This window comes from Bos mutus, chromosome 24 (genome assembly GCF_027580195.1).
Source record: "Bos mutus isolate GX-2022 chromosome 24, NWIPB_WYAK_1.1, whole genome shotgun sequence".
Classification (NCBI taxonomy): Eukaryota; Metazoa; Chordata; class Mammalia; order Artiodactyla; family Bovidae; genus Bos; species Bos mutus.
Window position 1 is genome coordinate 25,537,720 of NC_091640.1, and position 27,488 is coordinate 25,565,207.

At 43.2% G+C, this 27,488-nt stretch overlaps 1 protein-coding gene across 1 annotated transcript in view; it reads left to right on the plus strand.

Annotated features, from left to right (window-relative positions):
• The first annotated feature begins 3,948 nt into the window (after positions 1–3,948).
• B4GALT6 (beta-1,4-galactosyltransferase 6) overlaps positions 3,949–27,488 on the plus strand; it is a 69,770-nt gene continuing 46,230 nt past the window's right edge. The window contains exons 1-2 of the mRNA XM_005901044.3: positions 3,949–5,090; positions 26,383–26,499. Coding sequence (XP_005901106.1) covers positions 4,976–5,090; positions 26,383–26,499 — 232 coding nt within the window. The 5' untranslated portion in view covers positions 3,949–4,975. The remainder of the gene's footprint in view (positions 5,091–26,382; positions 26,500–27,488) is intronic.

The window sequence follows — 27,488 nt, forward strand, 5'->3', positions numbered from 1 at the left end:
TTGTTATGCTCAGACACTCAGTTGTGTCTGACTCTTTGAGAGCCCATGGGTTGTAGCGTCTCAGACTGCTCTGTCCATGGGATTCTCTTGCCAAGAATACTAGAGTGGGTTCCAATCCAATGAATATAGTTCCTGAAACAGATGTCTGAGACAAAATTGGTAGAGAAAGTTTGAAAAAAATGGATTGCATATATTCATATCTAGAAAAATTGAAAATATGCACCAAATCAAACATTTGCCCAGATAGGCAAAGAAATATGTGTGAAAATGCGAGCCAGTGTAGTTTGTGGAAAGGGCACTGAATGAAGCTGTTAACATTCTGGCTCTCTCCTCAGTTCTGTTACCACTGATCACCACGTGACCCAAGGCCAGATATTGTACCTCACTGAGCTTTAGTTTTCCCATGCCCAAATGACATACTAATAATACTTGCCATGCCCACCCCAAAGGGATGTTATGAAAATGATAGGAGAGTGATTTGAATACTTGAAAATGCTACAGGGCATTCTTATGATGTGGAAAAATGATCTTGGATTCAGGATGAAAAGATTAAGGCAATGTAAGGTGAGTACGAAATTTGGATCAAATGCTGAATTACGGATTGTTGCCACTATGGTGGTTTTCTTTTTCAAATTTAAGTACAATATAATGTAATAATAAAATTATATACACAACTTTTAAAATTTGGCTTTAAGGGGATTATGTTTGATCTCAAATGTAACATAACTTAAAGATAGGGACTAATATTTTTTTCTCAGCAGAACTCTGACTACATTTATAATGGAAATCAGTGGGAAAATGGGCTTTATTTAAGGGAACTTTCTGTAATAATATTTTGGAATATGTACTCCATTTTATAAATCAAGCCAATATCTAACTCATACAATCTACATTCCAATTATGTAAGTAAAAAAATTCAAGTGTCTAAGCACACTTTATCAACCTAACAATTTTCTTGAACTGAATCTTAGATGCTGAGACCATGTACTTAAACATATAAAATTACTATACTTAATCAGTGATTGTAATATGGGGGTCTGAACCCTAAGCAATCAGAAGTGAGATTCTATGTGCTCTTTCATTCTCTTTTTCCCCCAATTCACAAGAAAAAAAAACTTACTGATTTTTACTTAACCAAGGTTATGAGCAAGGCCAAAACACTTAATGGATATTATTTATCCTAGCACAAACCAAGTGAAATGTCACCCATCTCATTAAACAAGTACATTTTCCCTTTTTTCATGGTAATTACAACCTCAGTAACATATTTTTGATTAATATAAATAGAAAACCATTAGTTATAACTTAATTAAGTTGGTTCTCTCCTCAGCTCAGTATCTCAGCTGGTAAAGAATCTGCCTGCAACACAGGAGACCCTGGTTCAATTTCTGGGTCGGGAAGAGCCGCTGCAAAAAGGATAGGCTATCCACTCCAATATTCTTGGGCTTCCCTGGTGGCTCAGCTGGTAAAGAAGCCGCCTGCAATGCAGGAGACCTGGTTTCGATCCCTGGGTTGGGAAGATCTCCTGGAGAAGGGAACAGCTACCCACTCCAGTATTCTGGCCTGGAGAATTCCAAGGACTGTATAGTCCATAGGGTTGCAAAGAGTCAGACACAACTGAGCGACTTTCATTTCACTTCAGCTCAAAACAGCTAACATGAAATTTACTGGGTCTTGCTACTATGTCTTACCACCTTAAGTTTAAGGTCTCTTTGGTATCATAAAATGAAACTGAGTAGCTCACTCTTCTGCTGTGGGCCTTAAGGGGCTCCTGAGAAAGGATCTGGTGATAATCTGGGCTGAAAAGATTTGGTTCTGAGTATTTCATTGCTCTTTGCTTTATAAATAAGCTGAGACCTTGAGGCATACTTCAGACTATTAGAGACTGAGACTTCAAGGCTGACTCAGTAGGTGTTTTTAAACAGGAATAGACCAGCACAACTTGTAACTGTTGGGACAGAGTGATCTAAAGGAAAGACTAAAAAAAATTTTTTTAAACAAATATTCAAATAGTGCTTACTAGGTACCAGGTTCTCTCAAGCTTTTTAAAGCACTGACTCACTCAATTTAATCCTCACGACAATCCTAACAGGTACTATGGTTATTTTCTTTAGCTGATGAGAAAGTGGAAGCACAGGGAGTTTTAAGTAACCTTTGAGGTCACTTGACCAGAATGACTGAGATTCAACCCCAGGCTGCTTGGCAAGAGGCATGGTTACCTCTCTGTGTGGCTGGTGACCAAAGGTGCTAAAGAGCACACCGACTAAACTGGTTTTCTAGTACTTGCTCAAATCCAGGGAAGAGCTAATCAGTTCTAACAAGTACTGCGATGAACCTGGGAGAGATAGCAATGGCAGTAGTCTATGCCAGCCAAGCCCATCTGTACAGAGACTTCAGAGTTCTTAAAATAAGATTAATCATTAATTTCTAAGATGTTAATCTTCTCATTCAGTTTTATAGTAAACTTCCCTTTCAAAAACCCAATCTTCCCTGAGAATTATCCATGGCCAAACCAGCTGGTTTTAGTGGTATTAAGCACTGTAAACAGTAGTTGACCTGGTGAAAATAAAGACAGATAAAAGTCAGCAGAGTGAGAGAGGCAAACAAGACAATTTTGCTTTCTCACTAATCATGGATTTCTTTCTCACTTGTATAGGTAATTTTTTTACAAGAGATTTTAATCTATTTTATATATTGCTCCATTTTGTATTTCAGATGTTACAAAATGTTACAAAACTGTTACAAACGTCATTTACTTTTACATTAAATATCAAATTAGCCAGAGAAGTTGAATAACTTGTAAGTACTCCAAAAAGCAAAATGAAGATGAATTTGCTGATTTATCCAGCCGACCTTCTAAAGAGATGTAAGGAAAGCCCTTAGGTGCCAGAACTCATGTTTAGCTTTTTGCACAGTTATCAGGTTTAATCCCATAACCTGCAAGCTGGTATCACACCCACCATTTGAAGACTGAGAAGAGAGGCTTGGAGAGGGTAGTGGCTTAGCATAAGTTTTACAGTTAATAAAAGGCCTTGGCAGAATTATAAACTCAGGTGTTTTGGGCTCCACAGAGCATAGAGCTATATCAGAGTCGATGGAAGGCATGGGCCTCTTGCTAAGAAGGTACTAAATCTGCTGGCAATCAAGTGGTAATTCAATACCACTGCATCTAGAAATACTGAGCAAGTAATGGCAGCAGGGGGCATCCAGCCACCTCCTACGTGACTAGTCGCAAAAGAAACACCCACAAACACACTTTGGAAAAATCTGATATAGCTAAGGACGAGCTAGTAGGAAAAAAGTAGCTTTTGAACAAAAGGTAGACCACGACCTTGGAGGTGCAGTAAAGCAGTTTGCCCATTGAAGCTGGCTGGTGCTGCAGCATTTAAGGGCATATTGGTTGCACAGAAGTCTTTTCTGTGCCGCCTGTACGGATACAGCTAAAGCAGGGCTACCCAGGGCTCACCTTCAGAGCAGAAGGCAAGTTCTATTATGAGAGATATAAGTAGATCGTTATCACATCCCGACGATAATATTTCTATAGTTAGTGCGGGATGGGAGGTTTCATTAATCCAGGATCAGAAAACACCTTGTTTCCGGAGAGTATATTTCGGGAGGAACGCACATCACTGAAGCCTCCGCGTTGAGATACAAGCACAGCATCGTTCATTATCGATCCCCAGGGTGGAACGTATCCGAGGCTCAACAGCGGTCCCTCAGGCCCCGGGAGCGCGGCGAGCGCCGGGGACCCCGCGCGCGGGCGGGGGCCGCGGTGACGCAGGACGCGGTCTGGGCGCGGGTCCTCGCGCGGGGAGCGGGGGTGGCGGCGTGGGCCAATCAGGAGGCGCGGTGTTTCGGGCGAGGGGAGGGGCAGGGTGGGCGGGGGCCGCCAGGTTTCCTCGCGGCCGGCGCAGCGCCGCCTGCAGTTCCGAGCGAGCGCGCGGAGCCCCCAGGGGTCTCCGGACGGGTCGCCGGGCCCGATTTCCTCCGCGGCTCCCCCCGCCCTCTGGAGTTCGCCTCTTCAGCGACCCGGACGCGGCTCCGACGGCTCCGGCCCCCCAGTCTCTTTGGGCTCCTCGGCCCTGTCTGCAGCGCAAGTCGCCCCGCGGCTCTCCGACTGGTGTCCGCGGGCCGTGCGGGGGCGGCGCCGGCGGGGGCGCTTCACCCCGGGCCGGCGGCGGTAATGCTGCTGCGGTTGCCGCCCTTGCGGCCGGGCGGACAGCGGGCGGAGGCAGGAGCCGGAGTCGGAGCGCGCTCGTCGCTGGCCGGGACGCCGCCCTCGCCTGTGCTCGGCTCCCGCGGCCGCCGGGGGACGCCGGGGCCCCGCGCGGCATGAGGAGGAGGCTGTGCGCCGGCGAGCGCCCAGCTCCTCGGCCCCCAGGGCCCCTGCGGGCCCCCGCGCGTCGCGCGCGCCGGCTGCGGCCCCGGCGCCCACGCTAGCCCCGCGCAGGCACGAGACGCCGCGGCCCCGAGGAGGAGGAGGAGGCGGCGCAGGCCTGCCTGGCGCGGGCGGCCCGGACCCCGAGCGCGGGGGCTTCGCGACCTGGACCCCGGCGGGCGCAGGCAGCCGGAGCCGTGGGGGAGCAGCGCGTGCTGCAGTCGGCCGCCCTCTCCGCAGGGGCGCCGCGGCGCGCAGCCGGCGCCTCTCCCCACCTGCAGCCCCTCCTCCCGCCGCCACCGGGCGCGTAGAACGCCGCTCCTCGCCCTTCCACGGCCTCCTCGGGTCCTTTGGTCCCCGGACCCGGGCCCCGCGTCTGCTCCCTTCCCCCGCCCCGCATCCTCCCGGCCTCTCATTCATTCCGTCCACTCCTTCCTCTCTCCTCCTTTCCGCTTCCCCAGAGCCTCCCCGCGCGGCCCCGCTGCAGTCTCGGGGTGGTGGTGTTTTTTTAGCACATTCATGGAAGTTTAGGGCCTGGACGGTGCCCCCAAGTCCGGCCTGAGAGTGCAGCCCGAGCTGCCGGCCGGTAAGAGGAAGATGCCTGTGCTTAAGCGGATGATGCGGGTCTCCAATCGCTCGCTCCTCGCCTTCATCTTCTTCTTCTCCCTGTCCTCGTCTTGCCTCTACTTCATCTATGTGGCTCCGGGCATCGGTAAGCACCGAGGCACCCTCCCTTCCCACGGTAGCGGTAAAGGAAGTGTAGCATGTTACTTATGGGATTGGGAAGCTGTATGGTAGGACCGGGGCCCGGCAGAAAGCATTTTATTTCAAATGAGACGTGTCACATAACCCGCTTTGGGGCATGGTTTTGGCACGTGAGTTTTGTTAATGAACGTTTAACTAACTTAAAAGACTGCGTTAAATGGACAGAGCAAAATGAGGTATGATGGACCTCATTTTGATGGACCTGAGATACCCCTGGACGCTTTGTTGAGTATTCCTGACACTTTTATCCATTTAATATTGTTTTTAAGCTTAAAATTAGTGCTTAATTGTAATTTTATTCAAATACTCTCAGCTGTGTTAACTGGTTGTAAATACGATGGAGAAACCCACAGTAAGGAATGTGAGTTCAAGAATGTACTGGTGTAGTGTTCCAGGTCACTTTTTTAGAATGGGGTCAATGAACATTTGTGCCTCACTTCAGGAATTTTTAGGCGATGAGCTGTCTATTAAAAACAATGCTCCATTATTTCGTCTGCTTGGGTTGTTTTTCAAGCGTAGGTAGCTTCTGCTACCTGTCAGGATGAATTCTGAAATACATTATTAATTAAAAGAACGATTATGCAAAATAGCTTAAAATGTTAACTATTTAGTTTTTTGTTTGTTTGTTTCTGGTCCAAAACACACTTTTGTATAATCTGCTTGAATTACCTCTTTATTAAATATCCTAGTTTCTCAGCACCTTTGATTGAAAAGGTACCAATGTGGCATTCTCATAAGAAATAGACCATCACCAGACCTCATCAGGACTATTGAATTTCCTAAAAATCACTGTGACATTTCTTGATTAAAATTTCAGGTTCAAGTAAGATGTATAGGCTCAGAATGATACTTGAGAAGGCATAAATTGTTGAAACCTTGATAACCCAAGATAGAAGTTTGAGGTTAAAAGTTTGAAAAAAAAAAAAGTGAATATTTTAACATAGTATTTTCTTTTAATGCAGTTTTTTGTTTTTTTTTTTTTTTTGCTTTAGGCTAAATCAGACACCTCCTGAAGCCTGTAGCAGAAATGACAGTGGTAGCTCAGTGGATTCCAGAGTTGTTAGCCAAAATACTCAGCAGGCTTTTTCTTAAGATCCTCTGCCATTTTGGAAATCTTATCAATTAACTACTCATTCTACAGCAGTTTTTTTTACTTGTAGCTCTTTAAAGATTGGACATCATTGGGGGATGTTATCTGATATTTCAGCTTTGAGAGATTTTGGAGAAAAAAGGTTTTTTTTTGTAGTGAGCTAACAGTTTTGTTACTTTCTTGGTATTTTGAGTAACATTACAATTATGTTACTCAAAAAGCTAACCAAAGGCACTCAGAATTCCATTTTTCACTTCATAATCAGCCAGTTTTGGTTATTGTATTAATGTGTCGTGTATATATTCTTAAAGTTCTGTTGGTGTGAAATACTTAGACGTTTTCCTTATTTGCGTGCTGAATGTTGACCGTAGAACAGCTGCTGGTAAGTCGTGAAAATTTTGGCACTTGTCTTCTAGGCAACTAGATTGAAATTATTCTTGTGGGTCTTCTAATTTATTCTTAAAAAGATTGATTGAAACCAGTAAGAAGAATGAAAACCAAAACTTAATGTTAACGATTTGTTAAACTGACTCTCTTTCTCAAACTAGTATTACTTAGCAGCGGAAAAAAAAAAAAAAAGCCCGCTTATCTTTTAATCATTGAGAAGCAGTTTTCCAAAATTCAAATTTTTGTTTGAAAGCTCGGATTTTGTCATTGGTAACACATACTATCAGTTTTTCTGACAGTGTCAAGCTCATTTTGCTTGCTTTTTGGGAAAATGTAGGTCAAATACAGAAATCTAAATCACCATAGTTTTGCAGTCATACCTTTTTAAAAAAAAACAGCGATGTCACATTAAATTTTTTTTTTAGTTTATTTTTGGCTGTGTTGGATCTTCGTTGCTCTTCTGGCTTTTCTCTAGTTGAGGCGATTGGAGGCTACTTTTCACTGCGGTACACGAGCTTCTCATTGTGGTGGCTTCTCTTGTTTTGGAACATGGGCTCTAGGGTGTGTGGGTTTTGGTAGTTGTGGTTTCTGGGCTCTAGAACACAGGCTCAATAGTTGTGACCCATGGGCTTAGTTGCTCCAAGACGTGGGATCTTATTGAACAAGGGATCAAACCCATGTCTCCTGCGTTGATAAGTGGATTCTTTACCACTGAGCCATCAGGTAGACTCTTCAGTTGTACCTTTGAGTAAAAATGATGTTCCACGAGAAAAATGTGGCTAGTTCAGCTCACAGTGCAATGATCTATTACACGGTTTGATTTTCAAGATAACCACGGTCCTTTGATGTGCTGCTGAAATGCCTTACGTGTGCTTCCCATTTCATCAGAGATTTCTTTTGTTTTTAATTAATTTTTATTAGAGTATAGTTGATTTACAATGTTGTGTTAGTTTCTGCTGTACAGCAAAGTGCATCAGTTACACATACACATATGTCCACTCTTTTTTAGAGTCTTTTCCCATACAGGTCATTACAGAGTATTGAGTCAAGTTCCCTGTGCTTCACAGTAGGTCCTTATTAGTTATCTAGTTGATATTGGGTTGGCCAAAACGGTCGTTGGGGCAAACCTGAAGGAACTTTTTGGCCAACCCAACAGATAGTCGTGTATATATGTCAATCCCCATCTCCCAATTTATCCCTCCTCCTTCCCTCTTGATAACCATAAGTTTGATTTCCTACTTCTGCATCACAGATATCTTATTAATGAGATATACCCCAAACTAAGTAGTTTCTTATAGCTAGTTTACATTAGATGTCCATAGACTCTTTTGGAAATAATTCCCATTGTAGCCTGGGTTAACATCTTGGAGCAGAATTTTCTTATGACTAAAATACATGTTGTATAAGAGAGCATTTTTTAATTGATCTGAAATGTTTCAAATCTCTTTTGTTAAAAAAATCTGTATGAGCTGTATCCACATCAACCTGTTTAGTAGCCATCAGTTGTATTTTCCTCAGTTTTCTGCCCAGAGACTCATTTTTCTTGTGTGCGTTCCCCCAGACAATCCTGTCATTTTACTGACTCTTGTTAGTCTCCATCCCCTGTGTTCCTCCCTCCCTCTCTAGTACCAGATATTAGTGCACGCGTGCTCATTTGCTCAGTTGTGTCCGACCCTTTGCGATTCTGTGGACTGTAGCCCACCAGGCTGTTCTGTCTATAGGATTTCCCAGGCAAGAGTACTGGAGTGGGTTGTCATTTCCTTCTCCAGGGGATCTTCCTGATCCAGGGATCAAACGCGTGTTGCTGCTTTGGCAGCAGATTCTTCACCACTGAGCCACCTGGGAAGCCCCTTTTTCCTTTGTGATTGCAAAATGATGAGCAAAGTTTCCCTCAAAGGTCTTGCCTTGGCTGAATTAAAACTGGAATTCCATTTAGCATGGAAATGTTTCCAATATAACAGAGCATTGTCATTTTCCTGCCATCAGAGGAGTAGGTGAAGTGACTTAGATTCATTCACCTAACATGAATAGAGCACCTTGGATGGGCTAGACTTTGAGGAAGACAGATGACTAAGACAGGCCACCTTCCCTCATGTGATGGGGTGAGTACCCTGCAAGGGCTGCAGCCAGTCCTCAGAAAGCACGCAATGGAGTGTGCAGGCTGGTGAAGGGTTTCCTGAGGAGGTGACAGATGGGATTTATCTGGACTGAGCAGAGGGATTCTAGTCAGAGGGAACAGCAGGAACAAAGGTAGGTTCCAGAAAGTAGGAATATTTCTGTCTGATACCACTTAAGGTGTGGGGTGGTGGATTGGCCAGATCTCCCCTGCTCAGCCTGGTGTTCTGGCTCTTTAGGTCCCTAAACTTCCTGGCTGAGAGTGACTGGCCTCGGTTTGCACAGGTTTATGAAAGCGGTTGAAAGAAAGAAGTTGACGTGCCTTGACTCAGTGGGGCAGTATTGTGGGGAAGATTGTTCAGCTGCCCTGGGAGTGGGGATTTCGCTGTCCATTTGACTCACCAGCCATCCTGACCTTTGCTTGACTTGCTGATAGGCTCTTTCATTCTTTAAGCAGAGGAAGAATCTGGTTGGATCACTTTGGTGTGAATTCCTGTGGGCCCTTCGAGGAATTTCTGGGCTCTGTGCCTCACTTGTGGGGTCTCAAGTGGGTGGATGCCTGGCTGGGACAGGTGGAGTTGTTGATGGGTGGGCGGGCATGGAGGGTGTGTTGTGGGAGGGTGTGGCTTAGTAGGGCCTTGCTCAGAGCCTCCCTGACATTTCTGGCTGGTTTCTGTCACTTTGCTCAGAGAGTAGCTTGTTTGTTGCCCTGTAGGTTTCTCATCACAGCCTTTCACCCTCCTGGGGGTGAGCCTGATTGTGTTTTTTTTTTTTAGCTGTTACACTTTGCTTGGTATTTCACAGTTCCTCTTAGTTATTTTCCTCACCAAGTTCTCTGGTCACTGTGACTCCTTTTGAGGATTCTTTTGGTTGGGCCACATGTTGGGCATTTCTTTTTTGTGGGCCTCTCTTACTGGTCAGGCTTCCCAGGCTAATGTTTTTGTCTTGTGAGTAGCAGGAGACATCAGACATTCTGAAACTGGGAATGCTGGAATCCTTTGTTTAGAGCAGTTCTTCTAGCCTGGAGTACAGTTTATACAGGACAGAAGTACCAGGCGGGAAGTTATTTCAGTGGCTAAGGTGATAGAAGACTTGAACCTAATCAAGGCAGACTTGAAAAATGTGGACAGTGGAATTGAAGGAAAGGGAGATGCTTTAAGACAATGCTTGTATTGCGGCCTAGACACTTGTATTCTAGTGGGGTGAAGGGGCTGTAGAAAGGCAGGTGCTTTGAAGGGGTCATTTTGCTTTTAGAGAAATTGAGTTGGGATGCTTGTAGGATAGCGAGGAAGAACTTGTCAGCAGGTGGGCAGATGGGAAAAAGGGCTTAGAGCCCACGACAGAGGTCTAACAGGAGAGAGATGTCATCAGTGTATAGGTGAATGATATGTACGTTTTCGCCCTACACACCTGAGTTAATAAAACTAACTCATGCAAGTGACTCACTAAGTTAGTTACTCGTAAATATGGAACAATAGGTGTCAAATGGGAATATGATGGAGGCTCGAGTGTAGTTCGAGGGCTTCTCTCGTGGCTCAGCAGTAAAGAATCTGCCTGCAATGCAGGAGTTGCAGGTCATCTGGAGGAGGAAGTGACAACCACTCCTGGAAACTTACATGGACAGAGGAGCCTGGCAGGCTGCAGTCCACAGGGTCTTGAAAGAGTCAGACACCACTGAGTGACTAAACAAGTGTAGTTTGAAGGATTTCCCATGAGGCTCTGTTACCTTTTTCACTCCCTGGCCCCAAAAGGGGGTTGTGTGATTGACACTGTAAAAGTTCCAGTGGCCACCCAAGGAGAGCTTGTGGAGGCTGAAGACAAGGTAGCCAGGGATGAAATCCATCAGCTTAGGGTGAGTGAAGAAATAGAAACAGGAAAATGAAGGGAGAGAGGTACCATGAAAGTGAAGAGAGTTAGAGGCCTTTGCAAAAATGGATCCGTCAATAAGTAAAAATGATGATCAACAAGACAAGCATTGCAGTGGGCTATAATTCAGTAGGGTAAAGTCTGGAAGGAGAATCATGGATTTGGTAAGAAGGAACTCTGTGATGGCCGCTAAGGGACCTGTTTTTGTGCTGTTAGAGGGCATCAGTAAGACTGCCTGAGGTTGGATAGTATTAATAAAGTCAGATGAAATGGCTGATTTCCAGGAAAGTGGGATCAAAGGGATCTTATAAGATGGGAAGACCTGAGCTTATGCGGATGTTCAGGGAGTGAGGACATGCTTTAAAGATTTGAAGAAGGGAACAAATTATGACGTGATCTTGTTCAGTCGCTCAGTTGTGTCTGACTCCTTGCGACCCTGTGGACTGCAGCGCACCAGACTTTCCTGTCTATCAGTATCTCCCGGAGTTTGCTCAAGATAATGTTCAGTAAGTCGGTGATACCATCCAGTCCTCTCATCCTCTGTCGTTGCCTTCTGCCTTCACTCTTTCCCGGCCTTAGAGTCTTTTTTCAGTGAGTTGGCTCTTTGCATCAGGTGGCTGAAGTATTGGAGCTTCAGCTTCAGCATCAGTCCTTGCAGTGAATATTCAGGGTTGATTGCCTTTAGAATTGACTGATTTTATCTTGCCGTCCAAGGGACTCTCAAGCATCTTCTCCAGGACCACAGTTTGAAAGCATCAATTTACTCTTCCATACATGTTTGTCTGGTTCTGCACTGAACAGGATCCACATGGTCCCTGTTTTCATAGAGCTGAAGCATGCATGCTAAGTTGCTTCAGTTGTGTCCGACTCTTTGCGACCCCATGGACTGTAGCCCGCCAGGCTCCTCTGTCCATGGGATTCTCCAGGCAAGAGTACTGGAGTTGGTTGCCATGCCTTTCTCCAGGGGATCTTCCCGATGCAAAAATCGAATCCAAGGCTCTTATGTCTTCTGCATTGGCAGGCAGTTCTTTCCCATTAGTGCCACTTGGAAAGCCCCTCATAGAGCTCATAGCCAGTGGGAAATTCACACAGTTGGCAGAGTAACTATTCTAGGAGATTGTGCGAGTTTGCTGTGGAGGCACTGGCTGGGTGGATGAGTAGGGCACTAAACTAGTCTAGGCATCAGGGAGAACCTAAGGCCAGAAGCTTAGGTTATAGGTAATTAAAGGCTGATTCAGTTCAGTCGCTTAGTCGTGTCCGACTCTTTGCCACCCCATGAATTGTAGCACGCCAGGCCTCCCTGTCCACCAACTCCCAGAGTTCACCCAAACTCTTGTCCATCGAGTCGGTGATGCCATCCAGCCATCTCATCCTCTGTCATCCCCTTCTCCTCCTGCCCCCAATCCCTCCCCCATCAGAGTCTTTTCCAATGAGTCAACTCTTTGCATGAGGTGGCCAAAGTACTGGAGTTTCAGCTTTAGCATCATTCCTTCCAAAGAAATCCCAGGGCTGATCTCCTTTAGAATGGACTGGTTGGATCTCCTTGCAGTCCAAAGGACTCTCAAGAGTCTTCTCCAACACCACAGTTCAAAAGCATCAATTCTTCATTGCTCAGCCTTCTTCATAGTCCAGCTTTCACATCCATATATGACCACTGGAAAAACCATAGCCTTGACTAGATGGACCTTTGTTGGCAAAGTAATGTCTCTGCTTTTGAATATGCTATCTAGGTTGGTCATAACTTTCCTTCCAAGGAATAAAGCATCTTTTAATTTCATGGGTTAGGTAATTAAAGGCCTGGGGAAAAGTGCTTCAGGTAGGAATAGTATAGTTGAAGGTTAAGAAGTGGGAGAGAAGTGGAAAGTTTAAAAAATAACCAAAAAGGTAGAGGCTAAGGCATAAAAATTTTAGGGGAGCGTGGGTCAAAGCCAGAGACATAAATACAGACACCTGTAAGCTCGATTTGAGAACTTGGGCTTTAGCCTGAGAACAATGTCAAACCATTGAGTTTAGATTTTAAATAGAGTGACGTGATCAGCTTCGCATTTTATAGGAATACTTACGCTATGTTGGTGTGGATGGATTAAGACAGCAGTTCTGGAATGAGGGATACCAAGTAGAGGGAGTAGGGTCAAGTGTATAAGGGAATTAAGTTTAGAGGTAGGAGAGTAGATAAAGATGCTCTTGATAGCAAAATTTGGATGCATATAGAGAGGGAGGCCGAGGACATTCATATCTGATAAGGTGGGTGTCTGAGCTGCTTAGAGGGGCTCTGTTCTTGTGAACAAATCTTAGTATAGAGTAACGTGTTTGCTCAACCAGCTTCAGAGATTTGTTTTCTGCCCTGGCACATACTGGAGGCTTAGTGAAGAGCTGTTGAGTGACTGAGTCTTTCCAATTAATCACTTCTCTTGGTGTGGCTGCTCTAGTTCCTTCTCTCCCCAGCCCACCCATCAGTATCATCCTGGTGTTGGATGTTAGACCCCTCGGGAGAATATGGAGGGGCTGGCAGGAGATGAGGAAGAGTGAAGATGCCAGGGTCCGTCAGTGTGTTGTCTGTTGTTTGGTCGCTGTGAGTCGTGTCTGACTCCTCCGTGACTCCGTGGAGGCTCATCTGTCCATGGGATTCTCCAGGAAAGAATACTGGAGTGAGTTTCCATTTCTTTCTCCAGGAGATCTTCCCAACTCAGGGACTGAACCCACGTCTCCTGAATTGGCAGGCGGATTCTTTATCACTGAGCCACCAGGGAATCACTTCCAAATTTAGGGGCTTAAAAAAACAAACGTGTTATCTCCTAGTTTCTGTGGCCAGGAATCTGGGTGTGATTTGGCTGGATGGCTCTGGTTCAGCCTACAGAGCGTAGGTCAGGGCTGTGGTTGGAGGCTCCACTGGGGAAGCATCCACTTCCAGGTTCAGCCGTGTGCATTCGGGCAGGATTCTGCCCCCTGAGGGTGGTTGCACTGAGAACCTCGGCTCTTTGCAGGTAGTTGGCTGGAGACCTCACTCAGTTCCTTGCCCCGGAGCCTCTCCACTGGGTATTTACAACCCCATCACTTTGGCCATATTGTCTTTGTCAGAAAAGAGTCATCTTGGGCCAGTGCACAGTCATCGGCTGGGGAGCCGTCTCAGAAATTGCTTACCTCCATCAGGTTGCCATTCTTTTATTATTTTATTTTTATTTTCTGGCCACCATTCTTGAGCCTATATGTTAACTCAGCTGTATTGTTGCAGCAGAAGTGAACCTCAATTCTATGACCTTGTGAGGAATCAGGTAGTTTTAAAGGGAAAATGAATTTATTGAAGTCTGACAGTGCTTCACACCATTCTCCATGTTAGTGTTTTATGAGTAAGTTTTCTTTTGTAATTGGCAGATAATTGCTTTACAATGTTGTGTTGGTTTCTGCCCTACAGCAGTGTGAGTCAGCCATAAGTGTACATGCGTCCCCTCCCTCTTGAACCTCCCTCCCTCCTCCCGCCCTGTCCCACCCCTCCTGGTTGTCGCAGAGCACCAGGTTGAGCTCCCTGTCACACAGCAACTTTCCACTCCTGTCTGTTTTACGTGTGGTAATGTATTTGTTTCAGTGCTGCTCTTTCAGTTCATCCCACCTTTCCTTCCCCTGCTGTATCCATTTCTGAGAGATTGTTCTAGAACTTGGATTTCCTAGGTCCTGCTTGGGCATTCCTGGCCAGTGGAGAGCCCCGCAGACCTTGTGTATTTCCAGTTTTCTCCCTCTGGCCCATTTCCCTCGCCACTTGAGACCAAACTGAGTGCTCTTGGACTGCCCTTGGCCAGTTCCATCAGAGCAGCCTGCCCCCAGCTCCTTCTCCCTTCTCTCCTTTCTCCTTTTTCTTCTGAATCATTTTTTCTTAATTCCCGAAAGACCCAGTGATTGAGTATATAAAAGATCTTTCTGTTTCTGCCTTTTCTCAGGATAATAACAGAATAATATATGGGTAATATTGTGATTAGTTGAAGAGTTGAAGATTGGGTCAGTTGAAGGTTAAAAGTAGGTTTGCTGAGAATACCTACAAGGCCATTAACATGCCACTGGGAAATCAAGAGTTTTACTCCAGTTATTATTAGGTATTTTTTCCTCATGTCTTAGACCCATCGGAGAATTTCAGGTAGCATTCCAATTTTATTTTTCTGTAGTGTGTATGTCCTACATTGGGCCAACTTGATTTGTTGTGTTTCATGGGCATACTTGTTTTTGGTTGTAGCAGAACTTAATGGTGTTTGGTTTAAGCCACAGCAAAAACCCTCCTCAGTTAAAAGTAGGCAAGAAAGGATGTTTATCCTTGTTTGTTGGTTTGAAAGTATGCTCTGGCTGTGGAAATCTTTGAAATTCATTTTCTATGCTCTGTCCCCTTCTCTCCTTGTTTTAGAGGCATTTTCCTTTCATGAATAAGTAAATTGAAATTATGAAATGTTTTATTTTTGGCTATGTGGCATGGCAAAATGTTGAGGAAAACATAACTTAGTGCTTTTAAATCTAAATTGTAATTAATTTTTTTTCCTCCAGAGGGTTAATAGATATGACTTTTTACTTACATTTTGGTTTTCATGATTAAATAGTCAAGTTAGTAAATGTCTTTGGCTCTCAATGCAGTCTTTATGTTGTATATTCTTTAAGGATGAAACATAGATTTTTCATTGTCTGAATGAATTGCGCATAAATTAGGAAGCTGTGTAAAAGAAGATGTATTTATACAAGTTAAACTGTGAAAGGAGACTTCTATTTTTTTACCTGTTATAAATGTTAGTAATGTTTAGAGAATTACTACAAGCAGTGGTTTTCAAACACGAAGGTGCTCAAGCCTTATTTAAGGCAACCCAGGTCTTATCATTAGAGAATCTAATTGGGATCCTGATTGATTTTTTAAAAAATTATTTATTTGGCTGCATTAGATCTTAGTTGTGTGCTGCTGCTGCTACTGCTAAGTCGCTTCAGTCATGTCTGACTCTGTGCGACCACATTGTTTCTTTATGAACCCACTGTGTGATTGAGCTATAGGTTGATCCTGAATTTGTTACTGTTTTTAATTATTAGATACATTGTAATTCACTTAATAGGATCAATATAAATAGTACATCATGAGAAATGCTGGGCTAGAAGAAGCACAAGCTGGAATCAAGATTGCTGGGAGAAATATCAATAACCTCAAATCTGCAGATGACACCACCCTCATGGCAGAAAGTGAAGAAGAACTAAAGAGCCTCTTGATGAAAGTGAAACAGGAGAGTGAAAAAGTTGGCTTAAAGCTCGACATTCAGAAAATGAAGATCATAGCATCTGGTCCCATCACTTCATGGCAAATAGATGGGGAAACAGTGAGAGACTTTATTTTTTGGGCTCCAAAATCACTGCAGATGGTGACTGCAGCCTTGAAATTAAGACACTTGCTCCTTGGAAGAAAAGTTATGACCAACCTAGACAGCATATTAAAAAGCAGAGACATTACTTTGCCAACAAAGGTCCGTCTAGTCAAGGCTATGGTTTTTCCAGTAGTCATGTATGGATGTGAGAATTGGACTATAAAGAAAGCTGAGCACCAAGAATTGATGCTTTTGAACTCTGGTGTTGGAGAAGACTCTTGAGAGTCCTTTGGACTGCAAGGAGATCCAACCAGTCCATCCTAAAGGAAATCAGTCCTGAATTTTCATTGGAAGGACTAAAACTGAAACTCCAATACTTTGGCCACCTGATGTGAAGAGCTGACTCATTTGAAAAGACCCTGATGCTGGGAAAGATTGAAGGTGGGAGAAGGGGACGACAGAGGATGAGATGGTTGGATTACATCACCGACTCCATGGACATGAGTTTGCGTGAACTCCAGGAGTTGGTGATGGACAGGGAGGCCAGGGGTGCTGCAGTCCATGGGGTCACAAAGAGTCGGACACGACTGAGCAACTGAACTGAACTGATGGCCCTACATGTTAGCCAGTGGAAATAATTTCAAAACAAAAGACTTATAAAAATCTCTTTATAACATGTTCATAGTTAAGCAGCTCTGTGAAGTTTGTCACTGTACATCACACCTTGATTGAAATATTATCTCTTTTTAAGTATTTGAGGCTTGCTAGTGTTAACAATTCTTTACTGAAATCATGTTTTATGTATTGCCTTCTTGGTAATTAAGTCAATGGCTCAGATATTATGACTTCTAATCATAGTGCAATGTCCAGCTTGACTTGGAGGAAGAGAACTCAGACTTCATTTTCATTTGTCTCAAGAGGACCGGTGGTAGAGAATTAAAAGATGCCTTGTTTTTTAATTTGAAAGTATGCTCTGGCTTTGGAAATCATTGAAATTGATTTTCCATGCTGTGTTCCCTTCTCTCCTGCTTGTTTTAGAGTCATTCTCCTTTCATGAATAAGTAAGTTGAGATTATGAACGGTATTTTAATTTTGAAAACACAGGGAAATTGTGGATAATTATAAAGCATATAGTTCACATAGGTCTCCCTTTTATGTCCTCTTCATTACAATAGCATTCTCAAGTTGGTAGTGGTTCATTTCATTCACTTTAAATGCATTCTGAAATCATTTATTTTCAGCAGATTTACAATGTTTCCTGGGTGTGTTTATTTATGGGTTCGTCCTTTAGTCTGTAATTTCATTAGGTAAGTTTCCTTACTGATTAGATTAAAAATGTAATTGCCTGCATTTTTCCTTTCCTGGTTCCCTCATTTCTGCCTGATTCTACTTTTCTCCCATGTGGTTTATGACTCTTGACTCTTTAGGCTTCAGTCACGCTTTAAAGAAGCCATATGTTTAAGTGAGTAACAATGAATTAACAAAGGACAGTGCTGAAAGCTGTCATGTGTTAGGTCATGTGTTCAGAGTCTAGTTTTTGAATTTTCAGCTAAGTTTAAACCAGGCTGAGCTGGTCATCTGGTTGTTGTAGAAGTAATTCCAATGTTTTAGGCAGTTTGCCCTTTCTTAGGATTTTGGTTTTTACAGAGGGGTCCCATGGCTCCTTAGCTGCTGATACTGCTTGGCAGTTGGTGGCTATTCAACACATATTTATTGTAAATAAACACATGTCTCCACCTTGAACATCTTTAATAAGACTGTTAGAAAAAGTCATCCTCAAATAACTCAAAGCTGTTAAACTGCAGAGTGGAAGTGGTAAAAAAACACCTGTTGGAAAGAATTTTCTTGTTACTTTTTGGTGCCTACATCAGCAAAGCTTGAGCTGTTGGCTAAGATCTGAAATAGATCTGGGCTGTATGTGATCAGTGTATTCATGATTGCTTGATAAAATGGGATTCTGAGCACAGAATTCTTTCATTCTACTTATTAGTCTGTGATTTACTGGAAGGATGGGGAGGAGGATATTATAGGCTAGTAATTACTTGCTCTGCAGATTTTCTTGAGCCCATACTTGACTTTGAATTATTATCACCATGGTAGAAGAGTCTGTTTAAATAGTGCTTTGACATAAAGGGAATCATTTGTTTTGCAGCCTGGCAAAGCCTAGAAGTCTGTTATGTTTTGTTTTTAACTTAAGCAATGCTTTGGTTCTAGGCAAAGAATGAACTCTTTTTCATATGTCATCATCCTGGAGTTTATGGCATTATTATTAGAGATAATATATTTAGCTCTTACAGACTCAGACGAGTAATTTCTGGGAACTTGTTGAACAAGGGGCTAGATGTGGAAGGAAGAAAACTTACAGGCATGTGAAATAGATGTTTGAAAGGTTATTGTGAGTTCTTAGAAGTTCATAGAATACATGATTCAAGTGTCTGTGGTTACTGTCAAGGGATGTATATATGTAGCTGGGCTCTAAAGGCTGAACGCCAGAGAACTGATGCTTTCAAATTGTGGTGCTGGAGAAGACTCTTGAGAGTCTCTTGGACAGCAAGGAGATCAAACCAATCAATCCTAAGGGAAATCAACCCTGAATATTCATTGGAAGAACTGATGAAGTTCCAATGCTTTGGCTACTTGGTGTGAAGAGTCGACTCACGGAAGAAACCCTGATACTGGGAAAGATTGAAGGCAAAAGGAGAAGAGGGTAGCAGAGGTTGAGATGCTTAGACAGCATCTTTGACTAAACAGACATGAATTTGAGCAAACGGGGAGATAGTGAAGGATGGGGAGTGTGGTGGGCTGCAGTCCATGGGGTCACCAAGAGTTGGACATGACTTAGCGACTGAACAACAACAAAAATATGAAGTGGTTTGCTTTTTTCCATGTTGTTTATTTCATTATGTTGTTCTGTAGATTATATGGGAAACCATTTTCTCTCCTGTGACTTTGAAGTATTGCTACTGATATCCTCCTTGCATTGGTTGCAGTCTGTTAACCCCCTCTGTTGTCACTTCCCTCATAACTTTTTGCATTGAAGAGTTTTCTTTTTCTTAGTCTCTCTCTCTCCTGTAGGACTTCCAATCATTGCTTCTACCAGATTGCTGCCTCAGAGTCACTTAGAGCAGTCCTTGAATCTTGAGTTTTTAAAATTCTACCTGTGTAACTTCTGTTGTTTTTTGATCTCTTTTTAAAAATATTTATCTGCCTGCGTCAGGTCTTGGTTGCAGCATGTGGGGTCTTTGCATCATGTGAGATCTTTCATTGCAGTGCAATGTGGTGACAGTGAAAGATAAGTCGCTTAGTCATCTCCAACTCTTAGCGACCCCATGGACTGTAGCCCACCAGGCCCCTCCTTCCATGGCATTTTCCAGGCAAGAGTATTTGAGTGGGTTGCCATTTCCTTCTCCAGGGATCTTCCCGGCCCAGGGATCGAACCTGGGTCTCCTGCATTGCAGGCAGATGCTTTACCATCTGAGCCAGTTGTGGCTTGTAGTGCAATTCAGTAGCTGCTGCACGTGGGCTCAGTGGTTATGGTGCACGGGCTTAGTTACTCTGAGGCATGTGGGATCTTCCCAGACCAGGGATTGAACCCATGTCCCTGCATTGGAGGGTGAATTCTTAACCACTTGACCACCAGGGAAGTCAGTTTTCTGGTCTTACAATGCGGAAAGTTGTGCCTGTATCCTGAGATGGTATATTTGTTTCCTAGGGCTGAGATACAAATTACTGCAGTCTGAGTGGCTTAAAGCAGGAATGCATTCCCTCAGGTTCGTTGGCCAGAAGTTCAAAATCAAGGAGTCGGCAGAGCTGTGCAGCCTCTGAAAGCTCTGAAAGACCCTCCGCTGTCTCTAGCTTTGGGTACCTGTTGGCAGTCCTTGGCTTCCTAGGCTGCTTTCTGGCCACTCTAATCTGCCTTCGTCCTCACTTTCTCGTGTGTGTGTGTGTGTGTGTGTGTGTATAGAAGTCTCACTCTGCCTTTCTCTTGTGTGTGCACTTTCATTGGATTTAGGCCCAACCCAGATAATCCAGGATGATCTCCTCATCTCGAGATCCTTAACTTAATCACATCTACAAAGACTCCTTTTCCAAATAAGATAACCTTTGCAGGTTCTGGGAATTAGGATGTGCACACATCTTTTGGGGGGTCTCTGTTCAACCTGCTACAGAAGAATTAAATGAAGTGTAATACATAGCATTTAGCTCAGTGCCTGATGAATGGAGGTACTCAATTCATGTTAATTCATTTCCCTTCTCTTTAGAAACCCACGCCCTCCAACATTCCACACCCTGGGATGATTTCTGAGTTACTACTACTTCTTTTTTTAATGTTGAGAATGATGTAGTTAACTGGTCATAGGGAAGTACTTAAAAAAATTATTTATTTTAGTTGTTGCATGTGAACTCTCGGTTGTGGCATGTGGGAACTAGTTCCCTGACCAGGGATCAAACCCAGGTCCCCTGCATTGGAAACACAGAGTCTTAGCCACTGGCCCACCAGAGAAGTCCCCGTTAATGTTACTTCTCATCTGTCCTCTCCTCGCCTTTCTGTTTCTTCACACCGTTTTCCTACTGGGACCGTTACAACGTACTGTCCATTGCTGCCGGCGCCCTCAAGTTGGATGGCTTATCCCGAGTGTCCTCTGCAGCTGTGCCTCCCAGAGCCTCTGCTTGTGCCGTCCCATCGGTGGAGACGTTCTTCTCCCTCTTTCCTCTTACTCACTTAGAGCCTTCACTTTAAAGTCCTTCTTTCCTTGCTCTACTCAGGTCATGCTGAGGTCCCTCCTGCCCAAGGAAACGCCCCTTGACCTGCTCTCACTTCCCTGTTCTGACACCAGACTGCTTTCACTCTGTCCACTCAACTCTCTACTAATTTCTTTTTTTCCCCATTATTTGGGTGAAACTGCTCTCTTGAAAGTTGACCAGGATCTAATAGCACTTTTGTTTATTTGTTTTAAAAAACATTTGTTTATTTGGCTGCATCGGGTCTTAGTTGTGGCATCTGGGATCTTCAATCTTTGTTGCAGCGTGTAGGAACTAGTTCCTTGACCAGGGATTGAACCCAGGCGCCCCTGCATTGGGAGAGCAGAATCTTAGTACTGGACCACCAGGGAAGTCCCTCTAATATTATTTTAAAGGGCTGACTGGGATGGTGATGAAGAGTTGGGTTGCTGGAGCTATCTGCTGGGGGTGAATCCGACTTCCACCACTTGCTAATAAATTACTGTATGACCTTGAGCAAATCACTTAACTCCATTTTCCTTATCTGTAAAATGGGAATATTACTACCTACCTTACAGGGTTGTCAATTAGTTTATATAAAGAACTTCTAGAAAATCCCATGGATGGAGGAGCCTGGTGGGCTGCAGTCCATGGGGTCGAGAAGAGTCAGACGTGACTGAGCGACTTCACTTTCACTTTTCACTTTCATGCATTGGAGAAGGAAATGGCCACCCACTCCAGTGTTCTTGCCTGGAGAATCCTGGGGATGGGGGAGCCTGGTGGGCTGCCGTCTATGGGGTCGTACAGAGTCGGACATGACTGAAGTGACTTAGCAGCAGCAGCAGCAAAGCTACCCATTAGAGTAAGTGCTAGGTATTAGCTTTTCATTTTTAAGCTTTTTTCTTTTTTCCTTATTGTCTGTCTTCTTCTCCTCTGTATTGACATTTGTCATGGTTGACCATTCCCTTTTTCGTTTGTCCAGTGGCTTCTTCACCATGTTTCAGCTCAGATTCATTCATCTTGAGGTCTTTTAGTTTTATATCTTCTATTTGCGGTCTGAACTCCACCTTCTTATCTCCTTTCTAGATAATTTTTCCTGTGGTAATTCATCGCCATGGTTCCCACTTTTACTTTTGTATGAACGTTTCTCCCAATTGTATTTGTACCCCACTCTTCTTAGCTCTGCTGCTGCTTCTGCTAAGTCGCTTCAGTCGTGTCCGACTCTGTGTGACCCCATAGACGGCAGCCCACCAGGCTCCTCTGTCCCTGGGATTCTCCAGGCAAAAACACTGGAGTGGGTTGCCATTTCCTTCTCCAATGCATGAAAGTGAAAAGTGAAAGTGAAGTCGCTCAGTCATGTCTGACTCTTCGTGACCCCATGGACTGCAGTCTACCAGGCTCCTCCGTCCATGGGGTTTTCCAGGCAAGAGTACTGGAGTGGGGTGCCATTGCCTTCTCCGCTTCTTAGCTCTAGCACTGTGTGTGAGAATGTCTAACAACACAGTCTCCCTCTCAGAATCAGCTGTGCAGTTGACTTCTGGTTTGTTAAAGGACCTGGAGATTGTGGCAGTCAGGAACAAGGATGTTGAGATCAGAGGGATGTTGTATTTGAGTCCTTCAAAGCCTAGGAAGCCTTTGCCAGATTACTGCAGACTACAGAGCTCCTGGACTTGAATCTATTCTGTGCTTTGAAGGAGCGAAGCTGCATGTGGAAAAGGGTGTGGAGACACAACTTTATAGCAGATACATTCCCTAGTTTTCTCAAGTTGAGAATGAGGCATGTTCATAAATCTCTTTCCTCATAAACCCAGGGTAAGATGCCTACAAGCTATTGTAAACTGTTGATTTTTGAAGTTTTTTTCCCCTTAGGGTATAGCTTCCTCTCCAACCCCTGGAAGACAGACTAGGTAAATAAGTGAAATTTATGTCTCACAATGCAGAGGCAAATAGCAAATGAACTAAATTAGAGAACGTAACATCATTTTAATGAAGCAGTACTGGTTTTTAGTGTTCTTTGGAGTTGTCTTGAGACCAAAGGGCAAGCATGGGAAAAAATTCCCTATTTTCTGAAATGTAGTTGCTTGTAAGATGGAATAGAAAAATCTCTTTTTTTTATAAAAAATCTATTTTTTGCAGCATTTGGGCTTCTTTATTCCCCTACCAGGGTTTGAACCCATAGCCCCCTGGAGTGGAAGCACAGAGTCTTCACTACCTGACCACCAGGGTAGTCCCTGGAATAGAAATTTTAGACAAGTATTTCCTGGCTTGCCAATAAGACATTCTATTTTACAATAATGATTATTAGCAGGCATGTAGAATTACCTGAGTGTGGGTTACTATAGTTTTATGATGTTTGGTAGTCAGTCTGGATTATTCCATGCTGGTTTCTTATGCCTTGAAACACTTTGACACATGGCCTTCCTCCTGTTAACAATGCCTCTATTTAAATACAGCTTCATTCCTTAATGGGTTTTGATCTTTAGGGATTAAACCCATGAGGACCATTAACCTAAGGAATGTAACTCAATTAGCTGTGAATGATTGAAAATAAACTAATATGTTTTCCGTTTGGAGAGCTTGGTGTCTCACCTTTATTTTTTCTCCATCTGTCTAACGCAGAGTAAATACATGATGTTGGTAAATCACCCTTGTCGCAGGTGCCATCAGTAATCTTTTTTTTTTTTTTTAACAGTTTGGTTACCTGATATTTTGAAAGTTTTTAGGAAAAGTTGACTTTGATTGTCCTTTTCTATGCTGGTTATTGTCCTTGTTTCTTAAATTTGACTTGGTTTCAGGATTCGGATTTGATTCCTGGGTGGGGAAGATCCCCTGGAGGAAGGCATGGCAACGCACTCCAGTATTCTTGCCTGGAGAATCCCATGGACAGAGGAGCCTGGCGGGCAGTAGTCCATGGGGTTGCAAAGAGTTGGACACGACTGAGCGACTAAGCACACAAGATTCAAGCAGTTTTCTCTGTTAGAGTAGGTTTGTTAATTAAAAGAAAAAACTGTAGTTTGTGGAAATTCTGTTTCCAGGACACACATGTATTCTTACTTTGTGTATCCTTGTTTGGGGCAGTATTGTTTCTCCCAGTACTGGTCTTGGCCTAATTACTCTTGACTCAGTCCTCCTTCTCCAGGTCTCCCCTCCGCCAAGTTTGGTGCATAACAAATAGTATAGGCTATTTACACCACTGATAACAAATTTCATATATAATTTTAGGATTAAATGATCCAAGATAATTGTACAGTAGGTACTCATAATCCATTTCATTTTTTTTCTCTGTGTCGTTTCAGTTGAAATCTTGGTTTAGGTAGAATTGCTAATGTTACTTTGGCTTTTCTTGAACATTTTCCCACATTTTTGGTTGGCTGTTCTCTTTAGTTTCATTTTTCACTTTGTCTCATCTGTCTTTGAAAGTCCACTAAAAAAACAAAAATTAATAGAAACTTGTGGGGTTTATAAGCCTGGTTTAATAAACTCAAGCCTAAACAAGTTAGATCTAATTATAGGACTGATCTCCAGAGAGGGTGTGGTGCGTGTGTGCTAAGTGGCTCAGTTATGTCTGACTCTTGGCAACCCCGTGGACTGTGTCCATGGGATTCTCCAGGCAAGAATACTGGAGTGGGTTGCCATGCCCTTCTCCATGGGATCTTCCTGACGCAAGGATCGAACCCATGTCTTACATGTCCTGCATTGGCAGGCAGGTTCTGGACAGGCGCCTAAAAACGATTGAGCTGGAGCTTATGTGAAACCTGCATTTCTCTCTTATGGATTAAAGGTGAAAAAAAAAGTGTGATTTTACTCCACTTCTCTGTTCTATTTATTCTCTGCTCATTTGTACTTCGAGCAAGTTCAAATTTCAATAAAAGGAGAAAGGAGGTAGCAAACATTTTGCTCATCTCCCTGTGCCATCACAAAGAAGCAGAACTGGGCCCAGAAAATGAGTTGGCATTTTTTATCTTTTCACTCAGCATTCATTTTTTGAGAGTGCCATTAGTGTGTTGAGAGACAGCTTATCTTAAAATTGAAAGAGTCATTAACCAAGCCTTGCAGTTTCTTGGTTTTGCTGTGAAAATGAGCCGCCTCCTGTTGTCTGAATGGAGCTTATGATTTTTAGCTTTATGCCTGGAGCATTTAGTGTAGAAGGGGCTTCCGAGAAACCTGGTGTGTACTGCCATTTTTAGGTGAGGGAACTGAGACCTGGTGTGCTGTCCAGAGTTACGCCCAGCACTAGCAGAACCAGGACCAAGGAAGAAAGGGTCCTGCGACTTCCGTGCTTTTCTGAGGAGGCCTGGCATCTCAAAAGGCAATGACTCTTGTAATCTTTGTCCAATTACCAGTTTCTCCCAGAGGTTAAAGCACTTACCTTGGAGATTGAAATTAACAACTTGAAAATGCCACATTGATTTTTTTTTTAATTAAAATGAGACCACTAATGATGTACTTAAAATTTTTTTTTCTATTGAAGGACAATTGCTTTACAGCATTGTGGAGGTCTCTGCTATACATGAATGTGAATCAGTTGTGATTATGTATGTACCATCCCGCCCTTCTCGGTCGTCATCGAGCGCCAGGCTAGTTGTCTTTTCCACGTGGTGATGTGCACGTGTCAGTGCTGCTCTCTCCATTTGTCCCACCTCTTCTCCCGCTGTGTCCACAGTCCACTCTCTACATCTGTGTCTCCATTTCTTCTCTGTAAATAGGTTCATCTGTACTGTTTCTAGATTGCATGCTGATGTGCTAGTCGTGGCCAACTCTTTGCAACCCCATGGATTGTAGCCCGCCAGGTTCCTCTGTCCATGGAATTTTCCAGGCAAGAATACTGGAGTGGGTTTCCATTTCCTTCTCCATTAGATTCCATATGAATGCTTTAATAGATGATATTATAGATGATAATAGATGACTTGTTTTTGTGACTGCCTTCACTCTGTGTAACAGGTTCTAGGTTCATCCACCTCACTACAGCCGACTCACATGTGTTCCTTTTGATGGTTGAGTTATATTCCATTGTGTATAGGTACCATATCTTCTTTAGCTGTACCTCTATCATTGGACATCTAGGTTGCTTCCATGTTCTGGCTATTGTAAATAGCGCTGCCACGTTGATTTTGATTCTGTCTGCTTTTACAATCCTGGTAGGTAGGTTTTTGATTGAGAGTGTAAAATTTCAAGTAATCAAGAGAAATTGCCAAAAGAGATTGTGATTCTAGATCATCCTGCGTGTGCCCCCAACACTGAGAATTTGAAAGATCTGTATCCAGACTAGACATAGTGATTTGTGACATATGTTTATGATTCATGAGGGAATTCTTATCTCTGTGGAGTCCTTGGTTCGAGGGTATTAATATAGAATTAGAGAAAATGAATTTTAGGATTATGTGGTTGAATGTGGTAAAGAATGCCTTTCTGAAATTCCTGAGTATATTTTGTAGTAGAAAATCATATGTGGATAAAGGAATTATGATATTTTGGATTGTTCCATTTAGTCTCATTCTAGTTGACGGATGGATATTACTACTTTTAATTTTTCATTTTATTGTTTTTTAAAAGGAGTTTGTTTTTGTGAGTTTTCGATAATGGGAAATAGTAATTTTATATTTGTTTGCCCATTTGATGTACTAATTGAATCAGTTCGGGTCTATTGAGCAGTTCCTCAATTCTGAATATTATTTTTTTAATTTAAAAAAGCTAATTGAGTCATGTCATCTTTTTTTTTTTTTTTTTTTCATCTTTTATAGCCAACACATATCTCTTTATGGTACAAGCTCGAGGAATAATGTTAAGAGAAAATGTGAAGACAATAGGACATATGATCAGGCTGTACACAAATAAAAACACCACGCTCAACGGCACAGGTAAGGCTGCTTCCGGTTTTAATTTTGCTTCACTTCTGCTTCTTAGCCTTGTCATCATAAACTAGTAAACCTAATCTCTTCATCTTTGTCCTGCCTCCAAGTAACTTCCTGTTAATGAGGAAGGTCTCCAGAGTGCTCCAGGAGGCTCCTTCACTATCAGGACTGTCAAGTATTCTAGGACATCAGAGGTGTGATCGCCAAGGTGATGGGGTTTTGTATAAAGACACTTAGGTTAATTCTTGAAAGCATAAGCAAAATATGAAAGATAACTTGTATTTTTCAATTCACCTTCCATAGTAAAGACAAATTAATCACAAAGAGAGTCATTTATGCATCTTAGCCATGCTGCCATCTTTTTTCATGCCCATTTTAATTCCTAAGATGATCTGCCAACTTTGTGTAGAAAATACTTGTTTCAGTTACAGAAGAGTGTTGATCATTGTGTGGCCTTTTTAGGAGCGAAAGGAAGAAATCATATAACATTGGAAATCAGTAGCTGCTCTTGCCTTTTTAAAATATAACTTAGAAGAAGGGTCTCCATCAGAATCACAGGAAGTTAAAGCCTAAGTAATAGGCGCAACTCATGATTTAATGATGGTAGAGCTAATGTGAGTAGGTTCAACTGTTGTGGAAGAATGCGTGTGCTCCTTGTAGCAGTGTTTTCCACATTGTCTCTGGAAGCTGTATTAGATGCGGCTGATTGTCAGTTGTTGCATCCACTGTATTCTTATTTTAAGCAGTTAAAATTCAAGATTCAACTTATGTCATCAGTTCTTCATTCATTGTGTCACTATAAATCACACACACACACCTAACTTGCTAATAGGAAGTCCCTGTCCCTCCCAGTCATAGGTACATTTTCTTAAAATGTATGTTAAGGTGGGTAATAGATTTAGACCCGTCTCAGATCTCAAGCGGAGAAGGCAATGGCACCCCACTCCAGTACTCTTGCCTGGAAAATCCCATGGATGGAGGAGCCTGGTAGGCTG